Source organism: Dermacentor silvarum, chromosome 5 (assembly GCF_013339745.2).
Source record: "Dermacentor silvarum isolate Dsil-2018 chromosome 5, BIME_Dsil_1.4, whole genome shotgun sequence".
In the NCBI taxonomy this organism is placed as follows: domain Eukaryota; kingdom Metazoa; phylum Arthropoda; class Arachnida; order Ixodida; family Ixodidae; genus Dermacentor; species Dermacentor silvarum.
The window spans coordinates 9,360,553-9,381,589 of NC_051158.1; the positions used below are offsets into that span (position 1 = coordinate 9,360,553).

Consider the following 21,037-nt stretch of genomic DNA (forward strand, 5'->3'; position numbering starts at 1 on the left):
GGTAGACCATCCACTTCAACGTCGATCAGGTTCTGATTGGTAGGGAGCGTCAACAGAGGAATTTGAGGGCAGGTCGTTACAGCAGCGTCACCTCCAGGAGCTGCAGCCGTCAGTTTTCCGAAGGAAAACGCCGGGCGTAGGACGGGAACGGGGAACGGCGTGGTGGAGGTGAACGAGAAGGTCGGCGTCGTGGTGAGGGCGAGCGGCTGTACTGGGCGGCGTTCCTAGTGTTCTCAGCAAATGTTTCTGGTTCAGTTTGGGATGGTACCTGGAGTTGACTTCGGCAGTACCGTGAAATGTGTCCAACACGTCCACGTCGGAAACAAATTGGCTTATCGTCTGGTGTCCTCCACGCATTCGGATCACGATAATTCGGAGTAGGACAGTGGCATCCGATAGGGTTGAAGCCGGCTGAAGGGTAAAGGTCAGGACGGTTGACAGAGCAGATGTTTTGAAGGCCCACGTTTGCCAGCTCTTGACGAACAACGGATTGTATCAGTGAAGTGGTCGGTTGGCTATCACTGGGCTCCCCTCGCATGAAATGTGCAGGCGATGCGGCTTCAATTTCGCGTCGAACGAGTCGGGTGATAGTCTCCGACGTGGAAGGCTGAGTCGTCATACGAACGTCCTCACAGGTTGATGTCGCTGCCGTGTTCGGGAGGCGGGCGAAGTGGTGGGCAATACGTCGGCTTTTAGCTTCTTCGAAGCGTCGGCATTCAGTGACAATCTCGGTGACTGTAGAAGAGTTTTTCAACACGAGCAGCTGAAACGCATCGTCCGCGATCCCTTTCAACACATGCGCGACCTTATCCGCTTCTGTCATGTTGGCGTCAACTTTCCGGCAAAGGGCCAGCACATCCTGAATGTACGTCAGGTACGACTCGGTAGACGTCTGCGCACGCGAATCAAGTTCTTTTTTGGTGGCACGCTGGCAGCCTGCAGGTTGGCCAAACAACTCCCGAAGTTGAGTCTTACATAAGCTCCAGCTCGTGATGGCCTCTTCGTTGTTATCAAATCAGGCCTTCGCAGTTCCCTTCAGATAAAATAAGACGTTCGCCAGCATCAAGGTCGGGTCCCACCTGTAATGTGCGCTGACACATTCATAGAGGCGAATACACTGGTTGACGTCCTCGCCATCAGCGCCAGAAAAGGTCCCAGGGTCACGGGGTGGAGCCAGGATGACGGCTGGCATGGCGGCCGCCGGCAACACATTTCACCGCCAGTAGACATGCCGAGCGTGGCGACTTGGCGGCCGCTGCGGAGCTCCGTCTTGCGTTATACCCCCAGCACTTCCACCAAGATGTTACGGGGAGGCAAACACAACAGTAAAACGTATTTACAATATATTTACAAGGCGATGAAGCGCTGAACCATATGGGCGAGAGCGCGCTAGATCAAAAACGTCTTCTTCATCGACGCTCCTCTTGAGGAATAGTCCCGTGACAATATTAACAAATAAATAAATAACACAGCGATATCTCAAAAGCGTGAAAGGACTCGATAGCAAATATAGGAACAACGTGGATTGTGTTATTGAGAGGCAAATGAAGCATACGACGAATAACAATTAATAAGGAAAATGCACAGATAGACTAGGGAGTTTACTACTAAGTGGTTCATTTGGAAAGGAAAGGTTGGCGCTATCTTCTGCAGCCCTTGAGGGAGCACGGCTCAGCGCCATTCTAGGGAGTTTCACAAATAGCGCAACCACGCGTCTTTTCTTAACCAAATGCCCTCACCCTGCTTGCGCTGTTATGGACCCCATTTTCGTTCCTTTGTATAACTTTTTGCGTTGTTTTCTAATCCAGGTGGTTTGTTTTGACTTGTAAGTTGGTGCCTTTCTCTTTCCTATTAAAGACATCAGTTCGTTGTCTGATGCGATGATTTCACTATCATTGAAAAAGTGTTCGTTCGGGCACTTGATCTGGAAATGAAGTCACCGGCAATCTTATTCAAATTGATTTTGCGGGAGAGTTGTTTGTGGGCGTGTAAAATTGCTAGATGGTTCAAACGGGCTTGTCCACTCGTCGACCGCAAGTACATTTTCAGTCGCCGACGGCAAGAAAAGGACCTCTCGGATGTGGTCGACGAGACCGGTATGGCCAACGCAATTTTTTTTAGCTTGGTCATTTCCGGCAAAAGGTTTCGCAGGTGTTCGCCCTTGCCCCCCGTAAACATGTGCACGACGTCCCCGAATGTGTGCAATGATGCCGACCTTTGCTGGCTTAAAATGTCAATCAGCATATCTCTGTGCAAAATCAGGCGTCTTGGTTCAGAACTATGTTATATATGCTTCGTCTTCCTTCCCTATGGCAATCTGCTCAATGTGGGACGTATGCTGCCACATATCAGGTGGATAGTTTAACCTGTAGTTAACGAAGACAGCATTGTGTCAAGTACTTCATAGAACCTCTGGTGGTACATGTCACTCGCAGATGGAAACACGTGAGATGAGGAACCTTCTTGTTAGCGGCGTGGAGTCTTCTTTCGCCTAGCGGCTAGAACACACGGGTCCTCAACTCCTACTTTTCCTGCCTCTGAAATACATATTCCGGTCACGCGCTTCATTTTGGAGTTAATCTGCGCCGAGTTCAAGCTTGGGCCATCCGAGATGGCTGGTCCCTTCGCGTGCGCTGTCTCCCCGCGCGCCTAGTGTTATGTTTCCGCTGGTGCTTATGCAGTGAAAAATACGCTTCCTTTTCAGCGTCAGATGGATTCTGGCGAAGTACCGATAAATGAGGTGCCCACTATTCGTTTTGTCGTTGGTGATCATGCTGTGTTCATAGCCGGTGTACATTGCAACGTCCGCAGCCGCGGTAGAAGCGAGCTCGACGCCTGTTTTCTATTTCTCCTTTTATTGCGACATCAATTGTATCGACACTCCAGGCAAATTTTCGCTGTCGTCGTCGCCGTGATATTACGTATAAAGTCCAAAAGTCACATGAGTGAGCGACCCATACACTACGGGTGCGAGAAAAAGCCCGTAACACTGAGCCGAAAAGGATGGCGGCTTGATGGACATTATCTTCCCCACGCGCTCAATATTCGGGTTAGTTGGAGGTCACGTGATCGGTCACGAAATGCGCGCATGGGGAGAAGAGCGCGTGTCTTCTCATCTAGCCCTGCCGCAGCTGCAAATTACTGTGTGCAGTTGACGCTTACGCGGCCCGCGTGCCGTATCCAATTGTTGGTAATCGTTGGGAGGGGGGGGGGGGGGGAAGGGGCGTGCAATGATCAAGGGCGAGCAGGGATGGCTGCTAACTTCATGCGCGCTGTCTTCCTTCTTAGGCTGTTTTTTCGCGCCCCAAGTGTTGCAGTTCTCGAAGCCCAAGTTAAGAGACAGGGGTAATTTGGAGATCGCTGACCGAAGCCGTCTTGTAGTGAACATAAAAATATGCAGATGCTGATGATGAATCTAATTTTCGTAGTCACGGTGAATCGTATGGCTGTGCGAACTTTTCTCCCCCGCTGCCGGCATTCATCATAATGCCAGCGTTGTGATAGCGACTGCTCGTGGTCATCCAGCGGGATATTTACAGGTTTACATGGTCCGTTCATTGCACGATGTTTGTTATTTTAATTAGTGAGTAAATGTTACAATTCATATAGGCGATATAACCAACGTACCGACTCCTGTGAGGGCCGCACTTTCTTGCCGCAATTTTGTCGAGCCTTACAAGGGACCGGGCCATTTTATCTAATTTTTCCAACTACGAGGGGAAACAAGGGGAATGCGGGAGATGGCGATTCAAGGCGATGAGTAACACGAGAACAAGGTGAGAGCAGGAGCCAACGTTTCGACAAGTGGACTTGTCTTCTTCAAGGCAACAGATGCTCTCCTCGGCACAGTATATATAGGTAGGGTTCTTATAAAGGGGGGAGAAAGTGAGGCGGGTGGGTGAGGTGAGGCGGGGAGGTGAGGAATCGCGCTGAACGCGATTGCTTCTCGGTTGGATAAAAAAAAATTAATTTCAAGTTGGGGGTGCGGCTCTTACGCGGATTTATACGGGAAGAATCTTTTTCGTATAATTGTCTTATGCTTCGCTTTCGCCTTTCCGGCAAAACTGCAGACTCTTTTTTTTTTCTGAGTCCTAGTAGAAGCTCTGCTGCGCATGACTGCTATTGATTTTGATTTTGTGTGAATCCGGCTTGGGCTCACTTCGGTTACTAAGTTAATTATATATATTCATGGCCTCTGCATGCACGTTGAGATATTTTCATCAACAATAAATGTTGTAAATTATTATAAGTTCTTTTTTTTTTGATTCGCTAGCATTACCTACAACAAAAAGAAGCAATGCTGAGACACATATCATTCACGTGCATTTCACACAGCGTTAATAAAAGACTCTGCCGAGGGGGTCACTGAAGTCTTCAGGTCTTTTTCAGTGTCAAAAAAGTGCGCGAGGCAATTTGTAGTGTTATGGACGGGTTGTTGTTTCATCTCAGCGCTGCCATCCGTTGTTGCGGGTCGGAGATTCAGCCGCTGCTGCCAGTTTGTTGAGACTCGGGTAGCGTTTAGGCCGGTGATCCTTCAGCCAAAGGGATGAGTACGTCCGGGAGTAAGAGCGATAGAAAAAAGGGTTTATTCTACACTATTTACAGTGGCTCCAAATATAGAAGCCCACTCCATGGGGGAGCACTTTGAAAGTCTCAGCTCACTACATGTTTGAGCATATATCAGAACAGGTCATATATCAGAACACACCACTGCACGCAAGGTGTCCCCTTATAAAACATCGGTCTTCCCTAGTTGACCCGACTAGGGAATCAGATGACCTTGATGCGGCCAATCAGACGGGCCGTCTTGTTCGCTGAACTCCGCCTCCAATGTTGCACCTTCGAAGCAAGGACGAGGCAATCCGGAAACAGGGGGTTGACACTCCCTCTACGAAAGTCGGTGACCTGTTTCTTGCCCTCTGACGGTCAGCTTGCCCGGGTCGGGAGAATGGCCTTTGCACTAATCCCCGCGTCTAACGAAGGGGGGCAAGCTTCGTGAGCTTCTTTGTCATCGCGTCCCAGCTGGTGTCGCGCCGCGTCGACAAGTAGGCGGCGGCTGATGAAGGGGGTGGCATCGTGGGAAGCACCTAAAGAATGCGCACTGCCTAGTTGGGGCGCTTGTTTGCCTGTCTCGTCGGTGTCTGGCACTGTCGCCGTCTCGGTGACGCTCATGAAAGGGCCTGCCTCGACGGGAAACAATCAAAGAATGCGCCCGGCCGATTCGGGACGCAACAGACTCCTCCCCCGCCGGAGGATCCGACCTGAGGGTGACCAGCTGTCAGGTTGCCCGAAGCGTCGGTGGTTGGTCGAGAGCTCGGGGTTTCCTCTTGAGATGATGCCCGATGACACACTCGAGCATGAGGTCCCAGCATTAACCTCGTTGTGGCCTTCTCCCTGGGAATACACAAGCACACACACGACCACACGGCACAGGAAAGCGCCGTGCTCGCACCGAGAGCCATCGCGTCTAGCGAGCAAATCAACGCGCCTGCCCTTATCTAATAATAGCACCAAAGCAGCCATCAAATCACCGAACCTTCGCTGAAGCCCACAATATTAAGATTAGGCCAGGGTTCACAATTTTCTCGCAACCTCCGACAGAGAAGAGCAGTCCTGGTGACAAAGCACCACATAGCGCTCAAGCGCCCGAAATCCGTTCAATCCACCAGGCTTCGGTTCACCCAATAATTTTGGACACAAAATTTTGTGCCGCCAAAGCGAGCTCTCATGAACCTATGAGTTCACCAAAACCAGATCGTCGTGCTGCCGAGAGCAAAGGTAGAATACTCGAAAAATGCTCTAAATAAATGGTAAATTAAATATCATACGGAGCACAAATGCCATGAACAGTCTTACATCCGCTAGTATTGCACGTACTAGTGCCACTCAGAGCCACATTAGCATCAAGGATGTACTGTCAGAGTCGCTTTACCTTTGCGGACAAAATTCACATGTAATACGTGCGACTCACGCACTAACAATTTCCTTCTCATATCCACAAAGGGCGCACACACTAAAAAACAACAAAAAATATTGCGTAAATTACACGCTAGCAATACAAGACTCGCGAACATTTCTAAAAAGTGAAGTGATAATCAAGCGCGCCACTACAGGCTTTAAACCAATAACCTGGACCTGACGCTGCAAGCGTATCTCACATACAAAAAAGAAGCTTATTTGCCTAAAAAGGAACGGCACGTTGAAAAAAAAGTTTCAAAAATTTTAACGCGAGCGAACCATTTCTTTCAGAGTATCGATGAGCGTCTAAAACAAACAATTTAAACAATGCTCAAAACGTGCAAATCGAAATGATCTCTATTCCGGAGATCTTAAAACGTTTAACCAAACACTAAAATAAAGAAACCAACAAACAAAATGATGTTTCCGCAAAACCTGAGTCGCTTTTGAGTCCGAGTCGCTTTTGAGTCCGAGTAGCTTATGGTGGCGCCGTATCTTTGAGCCTTACTCGAGGCGGGCGCGGTCTGAGGGCTCATCGTGTTAACGAGGAAATACAAAGGGCACGTAGGTTAATCTCCTCACTGCCCACCCTCGACACTGTGCAAGCAGGCATCATACCTTCTGAGCGCCGTGCGACGACTTCGCTGCCGCGCGTGACCGATTCGCGTCGCCGTACCGACTCGCTCTCCTGTGCACTTCGAAAAAAACCGAACGAGGGGGAACATAATTGCCCCCTTCGCGCCGCCTTCGCTTTTGTCAACTTCCGCGCCGGACGGCCCTTTCCCTTCTTCGTCCTTCGGCGGTTCGGACGCGATCTCTCTGAAAACATTCCAAGGAACAAACGCGCCGTTCTAACCTTTTGACTGCACTCCCCACTGGGTTTAGTGCCTTTATTCGGCCGCGTTGCCCTGTCTGCCGCATTCCTAACTTTGCGACGCCGTTTCATCCGTGCACATTTACTAGTGCTCATTTTCAAGCCTTCCGCTTGAATCTCGTGCTGACCGGCACTTATTTCATTGGTCATTATTTCCATCTCAACCGCACAGTCTGAATGATTTGCGGGTAAGTCATTCCTCTCAATGCTATCTCGACTGGCGGAGAGCTTCAAACACTCAGGGACAATGCAGCTATTTTCCTTTGTGAAACGTAGCTCGTATTCCTGGGAGCTGGCCACAACTGCACTGCCCTGCCTACATTGTGCTTTAGCGCACTTTCCTGACCGATTGGACTTTGCACTGGTGCTCTTGTCTGACGACTCGGGGCCACTTCGGGCTTCTGCAAGAGCTACCTTCGCGACGTACTCCCCGGATAACTGTGCCAAATCGTCCACAGCTGGCCTAGCTGCTTCTCTAGTAATCCATTGGCACAGTATCTCGTCGCGCTCAATACGGTCCCCGTTAACGGGCTCCTCAAGAATTACGTCACGGTCTACGGATCTGGCCTCACCTGTGAGCGTACCATTAGGCTCACGGGGATCAGCCTCTCTTCCTACCATCGGTAGAACCGTGCGCGCAACTTCTTCAAACTTTCTGTGCGATATTTCTGCGGGTGCTTGACGTACCTGCTGCTCCACTTTAAAAACCCGTTCTAATCTTTCAATCTCTTGATTGAGAGCATCTATCTCTTTCCTTACCTGCCTACTTTGTTCCTCTGCAATTTTGATTCGTTCTTGGTTAATTCGTTCATACTCCCGCCTTTCTCGCTCTTCATGCTCCTCGTTTTCTTGTTCTTTCAGAATTAAATTGCCGAAGTATTCAAAGTATTTCTGATCACGGTTGCATTCTAAAATGGGTCTAATTTCGGCTTCTGACATGTCATTCTCTACCTCTACGTCGAGCTCTTCACACAACTGCAACAGGTTAGCTCTCGTCAAACTCATGAGGTCCATGGTCACTACTTTAGGCTTTGGCTCAGCTATTCACAATACTTGCTGCGAAACCCGCAAAAATGCAATGCAAGTAAAAAACTACCAGTGGTTCAGTTCTGTTTTCCCAAGAGAAATTGAAGCCTGGAAAATATAGCAGAAACCAAACGCCCATACACAGAAGTAGTGCCAAGTCCCCAAGTTCTCCTCCACCGCATCGAATCAATTCAAAGAAGACGAAAATCCTGGGCCGCCTTTAAATTATAAGAATTACGGTAGTTCTCCACTTCCAAATTACTCCCACACAAGAATGAGGTCTGGCTTTAGTAGCTGGTTCAGATCTATGCTGAAAGCTGCTTTCTGCTTGGATGCGCAACAACCACAGTATCAAATCGGCAGTTGTACACGCTTCATCGGTTTTTAGAAAGTCTAGGCTAAAAGATCCGATGACTCAAGCGCAAAGCCAGGCACTCACCCTGTACCGTGCAGTCATGCTGCGCTGCATTCATCCAGCCGCTCGCGAACCAGTTGGCGATTGGCGTTGGCTGCAGGTTCCATCTTGCCGTTGTCATCCTGTCGCTCGTGAATCAGATGTTGGTGACTGGCGTCGGCTGCAGCGTCCATCTCACCACGGCCATCCAGTTGGTCGCGAACGAGATGCCGGCGACTGACGTTGACTGAAGGGTCGATCTCACCACTGTCATCCAGTTGCTCGCGGCTCGGGGTTAGGATTCATCCCATAGCTGCCATCCAATTGGTCGCGAACGAGATGCCGGCGACTGGCGTTGGCTGAAGGGTCGATCTCACCATGGCCATCCAGTTGCTCGCGGCTCGGGGCTAGGATTCATCCCACCGCTGCCACCAATTGTTATGGACGGGTTGTTGTTTCATCTCAGCGCTGCCATCCGTTGTTGCGGGTCGGAGATTATTCAGCCGCTGCTGCCAGTTTGTTGAGACTCGGGTAGCGTTTAGGCCGGTGATCCTTCAGCCAAAGGGATGAGTACGTCCGGGAGTAAGAGCGATAGAAAAAAGGGTTTATTCTACACTATTTACAGTGGCTCCAAATATAGAAGCCCACTCCATGGGGGAGCACTTTGAAAGTCTCAGCTCACTACATGTTTGAGCATATATCAGAACAGGTCATATATCAGAACACACCACTGCACGCAAGGTGTCCCCTTATAAAACATCGGTCTTCCCTAGTTGACCCGACTAGGGAATCAGATGACCTTGATGCGGCCAATCAGACGGGCCGTCTTGTTCGCTGAACTCCGCCTCCAATGTTGCACCTTCGAAGCAAGGACGAGGCAATCCGGAAACAGGGGGTTGACACTCCCTCTACGAAAGTCGGTGACCTGTTTCTTGCCCTCCGACGGTCAGCTTGCCCGGGTCGGGAGAATGACCTTTGCACTAATCCCCGCGTCTAACGAAGGGGGGCAAGCTTCGTGAGCTTCTTTGTCATCGCGTCCCAGCTGGTGTCGCGCCGCGTCGACAAGTAGGCGGCGGCTGATGAAGGGGGTGGCATCGTGGGAAGCACCTAAAGAATGCGCACTGCCTAGTTGGGGCGCTTGTTTGCCTGTCTCGTCGGTGTCTGGCACTGTCGCCGTCTCGGTGACGCTCATGAAAGGGCCTGCCTCGATGGGAAACAATCAAAGAATGCGCCCGGCCGATTCGGGACGCAACAGTAGCGAGTTGAACACACAGCAACATATTGATTCTCTAGACATAGGCTATCCATGTCATTAGAAATAACTGTTAGTTGGCTACCGCTTTCTCTTTCAAGATATCGTACATTTTGTCCTGCGTACACATTGAAATATAATGTCTGTGCATGCTATTCAGACTGGAAATGTAAATACCATGTTGAAGTGAAAAAACACGGATGAGGGAGCCGCCGTTGGTGCCTCTAATGCGCTTGTTTTCCTATTGCCAGGATTTTCAGAAATAAAGCAAATTATGAATAAAAGCACCGTGCACGTCCGCGTCAACAATGATGCAGTCAGCTTTTAGCCACAATGACATGTTACGGGAAAATGTAGAGGCAACTCAAAAGAAACCATAAACAGTTTGCGTAACAGGACTCTGGTAATGACATTTTAAGAGCGGGGGGGGGGGGGGGGGGGGGGGGGGGAGGCCGAAAGGAAAACTCCGGAGTTTGCCCCGGATGCCCCGGAAAACTCCGGAGGGGGCTCGAGCCCCTCCCCCCCCCCCCCCCCGCCCCCCCCCTCGTTTATTTTCGCTTCTTTTGAGTGTTATTATTGTGGTTCCCTTTTGTTCGGCGTAAAAAGTTTTGAAAACTGCGGTAAAATATAAATTTTCTGTTTCTGTCATTTGGTGGGACAACGTCCAAGCGCCTACGCCCAACGTATTGCCAGCGTGACGGTTGAGATTATCTTTAAATATAAAGTTTCCTTGCACCATTCTTGAAACTCGATGTCTGTGTAAATCGTTGATTAAGCAGCTGTGTTAAAGGCTTATTGCTTTTGAGGCTCAATGAGTCGTTTTTGGTTCGAAACTCACCATCGATTTTTGAGCCCGTGGCTCTGCCACCATATGCAGTTGACAGTTGGGCGCGCTAACCACTGTGCTCGCGCGCAAATAACAGCGACGGGCAAATAGTGCAAGCTTGTGCGCTACACACATACTCTGAGAGTGGTAGGCTCTGCGGACGTAAATTGGTTGCCAGCACAAGCAATACAGTAGCAATGCCATAACACTGCGCGCATCGCACATATGTTGCTTTTGGGAAGATGGCGGTGTGTTGGCGCGCAACTATTGGTCTTCGTGGTCGGAAAACCACCGTCGACGGCATAATGATGAGATGAGGATGATGAGCCACTTACATGGCACACATCAACAATGAAGGATGCAGTAGTTGGTGGAAAACAGTCTAAAGCATCGACGGAGTCTCTGCCAACAATGACGTCGCAACAAAAACGCCACACAGTTTTTTACATAGTACATCACTGAATCACAGCCGCGAAATGCTCGATATATGAGCCCTGCAAATTGAGAGGAAGAAAGAACTTTAACTCAGATCTCGTCCTTGGCACCGTGTAATTTCGTTTGTGACATCAGTTGTAAAGGTTTTGGCGTCAGCGATGAATAATCCGCAGTCGGGACGTTCAAGGCGGCTCATCGAACCTAAAAAGGAGGAAGCCTTTAAAGGAACACTTAAGAGAAAAAATTATTTCACTCTTATTAGTAAATTAGCCGTCTACAATATCAAAACAGCCACTCTTACCATTAGAAGAGGCTTGGTAAGCCACAAAAGCCGCAAACACAAAAGAGTGGTCGCGACGCCGCCTTGAAGTTCCCGCACCAGCTCACAGTGACGTCATTGATTTTGATGGCGTCTGCTAGGGTTTAGTTAATTGTTTATACCGATAAAAATGGTCAACGTTGTATTCTAAAGCAGGTAAACATCAAGCTTGGTAAGTTTCGCAAACTTTTACTGAGCCAACGAGGCCCAAATACAAAAAAATTTAGGCAGGAGCTCCTGTGGGAGTCGTCTAATTATACGTAAGCATTGTTCCACTTGCTCATCTCCACGCAGCCCGGTGTCATTGTCAATGTGATGAAACTTGATCCGACCAGTATAAACGACAACGTTACGGCGACACAAACTGCTGCGGACGGCGGCGCAAGGTGAATTGATGAGGCAGATAAAGTACTCCAGTCGTTGAAGCGAGAGGCAGCATGAAGATTAATTCGCTAGCTACAGCATGCGCTATATTGACAGCGATCGTCTTACGGGAGGGACGGACGGAAGGACGGACGGATGGTTTTCCTCGTTGGGTAAACATAAAACTGCTTACGTATTGAAAAATAATTTGATATTGCTAATGTCAAACTCGTGTGTAGGCGCTATTTTGCGTCGTCTAATAATCAACGTATTATTGTAAAATGAACGAAAACAGAGCTTTAAAAGAACACTTTGTCAGTTTAAACTTAATTAATGGCTATTTTTAGTGTTCATTTAAGATAGCAACCGCCTCATCAACAACGGCTTAAACATTGATTTGCAAAATAAAAAAGGCGCAGTTGCGCCCGAAAGGCGAACCATCGATTGCGATAACAAATTAGTGGGAAAGTACGTAGTAAGGATAGTAGTTTTATCGGCCGTATAAACTTGTAAACATAGGCATACTAACAAAATGAACAAGCATGGTGTCACGTGCGTACAAGCAAACATGAACGCATCTCACTCGGTGACCTCGGAAACTCGCTGTCAAAATGCTGGAGTGAGTAAGCGCGGTTGCCGCAGCGAGCGATTTCACCTTCCTGTCGCCGTTCGCATCAACGCGAACTAAGCAGCGACAACACAGCTAAATGCGGATTCGGTCCCCGCCGCAGAAGGCTTTCAAGATAACAACGGCCGAACGGGCGCGCAAGGCGTAGAACGCGCCTCCCCCCTCCCTTCTTAACCCCCCCCCCCCCCCCCCCCCCGGAGCCTTGCGGCCCAAGCGAGCACCGCGGCCGTTCCGGCCGCTCGGAGTAGAAGCCCCTTGGACTTTATCGGAACCTCATGGCGACGGCGAAGGCAGAAATGAGCCAGGAGTGTCCATATAATTGCTATCGCAATGAAAAAATTAAAGGGATCTAAAAACTATATTTAAAGTTAATCTCAGATCCCACGCTGCTGACACACTGACCTTGCCCCATAATAACTAAAATGGTAAATATATCTGTTTTACACTCCTAGAATTTATTACAGTGACCACAAGGCAACCTCACCATATGACACAAAAAGGAAACCGTAATATGCAAAATGCACCATGATTGTATGAATCAAATATTTTGAAAAAGCAAAATCTTACTGCTTAGTCAAAGGTTGGACTGGCTCGAAGAAAATACATTCACTGTCAAAAAGCATTTGGTCAAACTGCTGCGAACATGAGCTTTGATAAAGATATACATATGCTCTAAATAAATCTAACACACTTAGACATGAAGAGTCTGAGAGCGGTAACGTCTTTCCATGCGTTTCGAATTATACAATACGCATTTTTATTATAACATACAGAAATGAAGTTGCGCACATCCCAAAGAAGTCACACCTTATTTATCTAAACAAACCTTCCGCGTAATATCGCAGAATTAATTATTATCATTTAAGTAGTATTTCAAATATTTGTTTGCGTCGCACTTAGACTTCAAATTAAGGCATTACTTTTCTCCGGATGCACTCCGCAACCAACAAGCCTCTAAAAGTTGGCTTCTTGGTCATCCTCCCCCAATGTATGAGCGCAATTTTTGATGAAAAAATGACAACCAAAAGAAAATGGTGGTCTTCATTGAGGCAGAATGCTGCTGTCGTAGTAAATGAGTTGAGAACCGAAGGAACTGGTGCAGTCTGCTGTCTTTTTCTGCCGCTTTCGACCTGAAGGTAGATGGTGTATGGTGGTTGTGGGTGGAAGGCGGCTAGGTGCTTAGACTTTGAAAGTTCTTGAATTATAGAAATACCACAGTACTAGGTTGTGCAAAACGCACTTTGCTAAGAAACTGCTTCGCATTTTCTTGCCATTTGGATGAGGTCCTTAACATGTCAGCAAGTCATTGTGATAATAAATTCCCATTATTCTCTCATGACTAGCGCGCAGGCATGACCCAGGGGAAGATTCTCGGAGGTTCGAGCGTCCTCAACTCGATGAGCTTTGTGCGGGGAAATCGCAAGGACTATGACGCCTGGCAGGATGAGTATGGTGCTCAAGGCTGGAGTTACGAAGATGTCCTGCCCTTCTTCAAAGACATCGAAACCTACTACATCGGCAATCCGGGTCGTGAGTGCAATATTATTAGTTTACTCTTTCGGAAAAACGAGAAGAGTGCCATCTAAACAAGGATTGGTTAGCGTTAGTATCGTCCACTGACACAACCGACAACCAGGCGTCGTCACACTGTTTAGGAAGTACCCAGTGTTTAGGAAGAGCACCAGTGTCGTGTTCTTCTTTGCCTGTGTCCTTGTCTATCTTGCGCTGTTAAGTTCCTAAACATGAATTTCCACCAACTCGCCCAAGTTTCTCTTCTAGTACAGGTCGTCACACTGATTATCATAATTACTAGGCGTGCTCACGCAGACTGTCGTCTTACTATGTGTAAACAAATATTTTGAGACACATTTTGCCCCCGCGATTACAAGCGGTATCAGATTATCTCGACATTGTCAACAAGCACTGTGTGTTTGTGCAAATTTCGCATGCGTTCTCACAATACGTATTACAATCATTAAATAAAAGCGCGCGGATTCAACGCGCTTTTAGCAGCGGAGCTGTTAGTCGAGCGTGCGCCATCGATGAGGGCCGCCGTCACGCAGGGGCAGAGCCGGAGAGGTCACGTGACCAGGAGAGGATGAAAGCCGCGCCGGGGAGTGCAGGGTACCTTTCCCTTTCCCCACGAACCACTTACTACTACTACTACTGACCAGCAAGAGGAGAGGTGCGCGTGGGGGAGGAGGCGACCAATGAGAGGGCGCGCGCTGGAGGGAGGAGGCGACCACAGCGAAGCTGTGCATTTGCGGCCGCTTGGCTGGCCCGAACTAGAGTGTACTAGAATGGGGGAGTGGGTCCAGCGGTCGCCTTAGCAAGCGCCGAGGGTGAAACAAAAAACGCGGAAAATGTGGCGGCGCTGCCGTCGCCTTATTCTGAATCTCTGGCCAATAAACGTTGGCTCCGGCTGTTTCGGCAGCGCTCATTGGCTGAGGCGAGCTCGCGGGCTGAGTAGCTGTCGTCTGCTCGACGCACCGTCGTTGTTGCGTCGTTTGCGTTCCTTCCGCAGCTCTTTTTCCATTTTATTTACAATAGATTGGTGGGGAATAATATCAGTGTTACCGCCACCGAGTATCCGCCTGTCAAAGCTCCATGCAGCTGCGGTAGGGTCTCCGACGCGACAAGCGTCCGGCCGGCGAGCGGGGCCGCTCATTCGGGAGAAAGCGACGGTGGCGCCACCTGGATTTTCAATAAAACATTCCTCAGCGCAGAGCCCTTGTTGGACCCACTCCCCCAATCTAGTACACTCTACCCGAACGGCGCTACTAGCGGGCGATGGGACGCGTCGGCGTCCACGGGCGACGGCTTTCCAGCGCGTTGCGGGGGATGGGACTCGATCTGTCGAAACAACGGAGATGAGGTCGTTTCTTCAGTGTAAAACGAAGACTACCACAGCGAAAAAAAGAAACATATGTGACAATCGCAGAAGCAGGACGACCACAGCTCCACTGTTGCGACAGATTTCACTTCGTGGAACTGGCTGCATTTTTTAAAAATCTATATGAATTGAAACTTTCGTGAAGCGGTTAATTAAACGCTATCTTCTGCAACTCGTATTCCAAACATAGCAATTGCTTGCATGCCAGGGAAATCAACAAGACACGGGAAATCCCACCACGCGACCCATGTGATCACGTGTCCGCGCATTACACTTTCTCCGGGATCGGCCCATTTTACTATTGCCCTATCTACAGGGCCGATGAAACTTATTCGGCTAAAAGCCGACAAAGAAGACGCGCCATGACCTAGGGAAGAAGGCATATAAAGAGTTGCATTATTGCGAACATAGCCGAAACTAACTTAAGGGTGGCTATAGCCGGGCTCGTTGGTACGAACACATACTTCAGCAAACAGCGCAATAACGGGATACCGAAAAGTGGCACATGACACAGACACTTAAGGGGAATTATCACGGTGCGAAACATAATATAGAGGCTCCTTATTGACCCTTTTCGCGGAGCAGTTTGCTCTAGAGGAACGAGGTGGCGCTTTCGGCGGCGCGACATACGTTGCCTCAACGAATGCGCACGAATACAAAACCGTTACTCCTTCTGCCCTGCTACTGTGCGATCAGCTGTCGGAAATGCAAAATGGGTGTTCGCTAATGCATTGTGGCCAATTCATGCTACAAAATGTGTAACGATAAAGGGAAGACGTGTGCGGTAGTTCGCTGTAAAAAAAAATGTCACAGTTTCGCCCTAAGGGCGAAGCAATGAATGCGATAGCAACAGTAATGTCATACGAAGTAAGGTGAGCGGCTTTGGTAGCAATGTGAATTGTAGTAAACATGAGCTGATTAAGTAAGCAGGTGTGCTGCGCCGTAAGTAGACCGACATGAAGAGAGACTCGATGACCACGAGAAGGCGCTTGTGAAACGGTGGTGTTGATGAGAAGCGCTTCCCGTGGGCAGCGCGTGCGAAGGGACACACCTTTAGCGCTGCACTGCCGATCCGGGCAGCATTGCATTTGTAGCGTGCGTTGGAAAATGTGGCCCGACTATTACTAACTGAATGAACAAGCGTGGTGTGAGCGCGCACAAACAAATACGAATAGATCACACTGAATGACTGCAGACAACGACTGTCAAAACGCTGGCAGCAAGCATACGCCGCCGCGGGCTAAGGTACGTGCGGTCTATCGCTTCAACGGAAACTGAGCGGCGAATGCACGGCGTATAAAGGTCAGAGCCGTGTGGAGATAAGAGACGGTGCGGACGAGCGACGAGCGCGGTTGTTGGCAGATTAGAAGTGCGCCCCCCCCCTCCCCCCCGCTCCCTCCGGCGCTGGCTTTCTGCTTCCTTGCTTGCGCGTGGGAGATGAGTGCGTTCGCTCTCCGTGATAGCGCGCGTCCCCGCACGCTTCCGATCGGGCATACGGCGCGCAGCGAAGATTTTATCTATAGGGAACCTCACGGCGACGGCGACAGCGACGACGACGGCGACGCCGACGGCAGAAATCCGGTTGAAGTGTCCATATTATTGCTATCGCAATAAAATAGTGATGCACATATTAAGGAATGGAATCAACCTGTGACGCCCCTGCTGCATATATGGACTGCCTGCGTTGCCGGCCCTTCGCGATGCACGGCTTTCCTCGAGGATCAAAAAAGATAATTCATCCGCCAGCGCTGTATAGCTAACCTCCAAATTTAGGAAAGGACTTCAACTCCGGAACGTCGGTACTTAAGAGGGAGTACCGCTCGTTACAAAAGGAAGTAGCTCCAATTACTGGCATAGTAAGCTTCTCGCACGTTATCTACACTCATCCACGCCTACTCGCACGCAAACGTACGTCCACCCTATCGCCAACGTATCGATAATAAGTGAATGAGCGCACACTTGAACCAATGTGCCGAAGCATTAGTGACGGTGACCACACCGACAAGACACGAATGATCGAAGCTGAACGTTTCGTGACGGTCCACAGAGTAAGCGAGGGACGAACGATAAAACGCCTTTGCTACAAGCTACCGTAAAGTACAGAACATTTACATTCCAAGCTTTATGCGCAGCAAGAACAAATCTATCACAGCAGAGGAGACCCGCGAGCGATTATAGGCTGAAAATAAACAATCAGATAGTGGTCGCACCGTGGAACTTTACTGAGTCAGAAGCATGACAAGCCACTGCTTCAAAATGTTTGCCAAATAAAAAACGCGAAGAGCACCCCGATCCCGATTTAATTCATAAGCGGAAAGTTTCGACAGCTTAATTGGAATACATTTCTAGCCCTGCTTTTAGTACAAGCACCGTATACGCTGCTCGCGCCGTTTGGACAAGGCATAATGAGCTCCTAAAGTACTTACATGTCCTCTAAAGATGTGGTCAAAGCTTCGTGTCGTGCACAAAGCCACCGTCTGCGATATGCGTCGAAACGGAGGTTTAATGCGCCGCACCGGCGTCACGCGCTTGCATTGTAAACGCGGAGGCAACGGAGGCAGCTGAGGCAAGCAATGGATGCGTCACCACGTGATCAAACATTGCCGCGCCCACGGAAGCGCCGCGAAAAGGGTCAATATGAGCGTTTGAGAGGTAAACCTTGCTTCTCACCTTCCGTTAGATTAGGGTCTGTCAGGATTACTTCCTCCGACTTCCGTCGGGAGGCGCCACCCCGAGGCTACTCTCCCCCACGACCGTAAAGCAGGCGCGAACGCTAGCCGACGGGGGAGAGTAGGAAAGGGTGATCGCAGGGGGCGGTCAACGGTTGCATCGGCTGGCTGGCATTGAAAAAATGGAGGAGGCGCTGGGGGGGGGGCTATAACTGCGTGCGTCTAAATGTCGTACAAAAATCCCTCACGTGACTTGATCCTAGGCACCTAGGGACACGATCATTTAGGGACTTTTGAGAAGGCGCGATGGTGGCGCCAAGGGACGACAGCATGCGACGGGGTGTTCGTTCTCGGCGTGATCGTTCTGTGGCCCGCGCCGACCGCGCGTTGTTCAACATTGCGTGTGTGATTGTGCTTGCGTTACTTGTGAATTGGTTGTAGGTTCTGTGTTACTTGGCGGAAAGCCGTGAGTAGTGCTTGTGTGGCAGTGCGGCTTTGGCCTCGGTGAGCTCTGGCAATACAGAACCTGCGTTGTGTGATCCGTGTTCCTTGACAATGCGGAGGTGGTGACGATTGAAATGTCGAAGTGGCGTAGCGCCTCGGCAGCGCAGTTCAGCGAACCGCGTCCGCCTTTGCATAACGGACGTCGAGGGATGTGCTCCTCTCTATAAGTCATCAAAATGTGACTGCGTCGACCGCCCATGGTTCAGCGCTGAATGTGTGGTTCAAGTACTGTGCTTGAAACGAATGGCGCAGCTGTGGTGGCAGAACGCCATAAGGCCTCAGTTTGTGCTCTGTGCTTGAAACGAGTGGGGCAGCTGTGGTGGCAGAACGCCGTGAAATCCGTGCTGTGCAGACACTCGAAATATCCAATTCACGTCGGCGTCTTGGCAACGGCCTGTTCGCGAACCGGCGCCCTGGACCGGCGCCTCTGTGCCCGCCCTATTCGGTAGCGTCGACGCCATAATATTTACGTAACCAGTCCTTGCTTGACAGACGCCGATGGCGAAGGTGCTGCGATATGCTGCAAGCCAGCTTTGAAATTTTTCTCACATTAAAAACATGTAGCATATATACATGCCTAGCATGTGTTATAAGACAATGTCTACCATGAGAAGATTGTCAGGAGTGCCCCAGTACTGCTCCCAATCTGGCATTCCACGCTTTGCATGCCCTCAGTAAGCATGATGACAATATGGGCCCATTTTCTTCAAAGTGAGCTGCTATTCTGTTTGCAAAATGGGGAGGCTAGCTAAGCTGGTTTGTTCTTTGTGTTTTGTCAATTTGATGAGAAATTCTTGGTAATGTTATTTTAAGGTGCTTTTAAAAGATGTTAAGCCTACCAAAAAACTGCACCATTGGCAGTGTTCTTTGGTGGTGACAGAAAAGTGAAACTGCAGACGACTAAGTTGGTCATGCCCGCATTTTTGGAAAATTTAAGACCAATATCGGCACCCACAACCATACAACTGTGATTGAGCCATGGATGGCCACATGCTTTCTGCACAAATTGTAGGCCCTTACGCAACATCAGTGAAGAGCCAACAGGCCAACGTACTGTGTTCCCTTCGACCTAGGCAGTCTACAGTTCATTGTTGTCGCAACAGCTGATCGCCCCGCAAGTTCACAGCCTGTGCCTTCTGCTGCTACTACGGTCAACTCGTCACCCATGCACAACACTTCTAGTTGCCATAGTGGTAGTGCCGTTGCTTCTAAATATTGAGTAACCACACATTGTAGGTTACAAGGGAATTGTTGCACTGCATCTCATCTCCATGTGTGTTGTGTTGCTGTTTGCATACATGTCCTTGTTTGATAAGTGCTCTGAATTTTTTTCACTACTGCAATGTCTCGACTGCACTGTGGCAGTGTTGTATGTACTATCGATTAACCTCCATATACACAAGTGCTTTGATCATCAATCTCCAAAATGCAACTTTCATGCTGCTCCTTCCTTCACAAGAAAGCTTGCATATCAAACATTATTCTTGCCCGAACTAGAATTGCCAGGTTCAATTTGGTCACCTCACCAGGCATATCTAATCCGCATTCTTGAGTATAGCCAAAACTGTGCTGCACGTTTAATCGCCAGAGATTGCAACCAATATTTGAGCATATCTAACATTATGTTGTCATTGTCCCTACCATCCTTGGAATCATGCCAGAATGTAGTGTCGCTTTGTCTGATACATAAAATCATTCATAGTGAGCAGTCGTCCACCTTGCCTCTTGTTTGTCCATCCCACACATCTAGGTGCTTGCACAATCGCCTTAGCGTCCAGCACATTTTTGGTCGAACTAATGCCTTTGACTTGTGTGCTTTGCCACGTGCCATTAGGCATTAGAATGGTCTTCTCGATAACATTGCTGACATTAGCAATACTGTAACCTTCAGACAAAAAATCAGTATGTTTGGGTAGTGTTCAAGTGTTTCTATTTCTGGTGTACGTTAACTTTTTTTTATGTAATTATGCAATCGTACTGCACTGTATAACCGAGCTTTCTAATGGTAGAATTTTACTTCACGATTTTATAATTTAGTTCTTTTCAATTTATTGTGTTGATCTTGTGTCGCTGTTTATATTTCTAACGTTGTATAACATTTTCGCTCCTTTGTTATGCGATGCCCTCCCCCCTCCACGCAATACTCCTTCTGGAGCCTGTGATGTAGATGAATACATAAACCAGATGGCACTACTGTTTCTTGTGAAATCAAAATTGTGTATATTGTTGTGGTTTTACCAATAGAAGCTCTAAATTGTAAATTGTTCTCCTGCAATGCCGGCAACGTATCCATAACAGGCCAGTTGTGTATATTGCCTAGAATTATCGTTCTTAGACCCTGAAAAGTGTGGAATATCCTATCGTCTTGTGTGTCTGGGTCTTTATCCATTTTTCCGTAAACTTGGGTCACTGGGTAATCCATGGTAAAATGGGTAGAGCACTGTGGCTGCTGTGCTGAGGACACCCAGTTTGAAACAAAAATAGGTCACGAGGCATGGGCCGGGCCGCTCACCAATGACAAAAAACATTTCCTTAGGTGCTGGGCAGATTCGAATCGAATGTCAAGCACCGACTTAACGGCAACCCTGCTAACAGGCGTAGCATATCCAGAGGGACTCGTGAGAGAGGAGCCCGGCTCATACATGACTGATCGCTGTGGTGGCAATACACATTATTTTAATGCTATCGTATTAGCATCGGAATCATCATGAAATGGGTTGTGCCAGAATTTTTCTTTCTAAATTTATTCGCCTGTACCTATGTGCCACAGCTGAGCTTCTATCTCAACATTAGTTGATCTCAACTGAAGTAATGTATATATAGCCTTAGCTATAATTTCTAATGAGCATGACTGATTCTCACCAAGAGTAACATCCGCTTCAATTCCTTCACAATC

At 48.8% G+C, this 21,037-nt stretch overlaps 1 protein-coding gene across 2 annotated transcripts in view; it reads left to right on the forward strand.

The window, feature by feature from the left end:
- LOC119452875 (glucose dehydrogenase [FAD, quinone]) overlaps positions 1–21,037 on the forward strand; it is a 207,543-nt gene that overhangs the window by 52,691 nt on the left and 133,815 nt on the right. For both annotated transcript variants that reach the window (XM_037714827.2, XM_049667353.1), the window contains exon 3: positions 13,419–13,605. In XM_037714827.2, the coding sequence (XP_037570755.1) occupies positions 13,419–13,605 (187 nt within the window). The remainder of the gene's footprint in view (positions 1–13,418; positions 13,606–21,037) is intronic.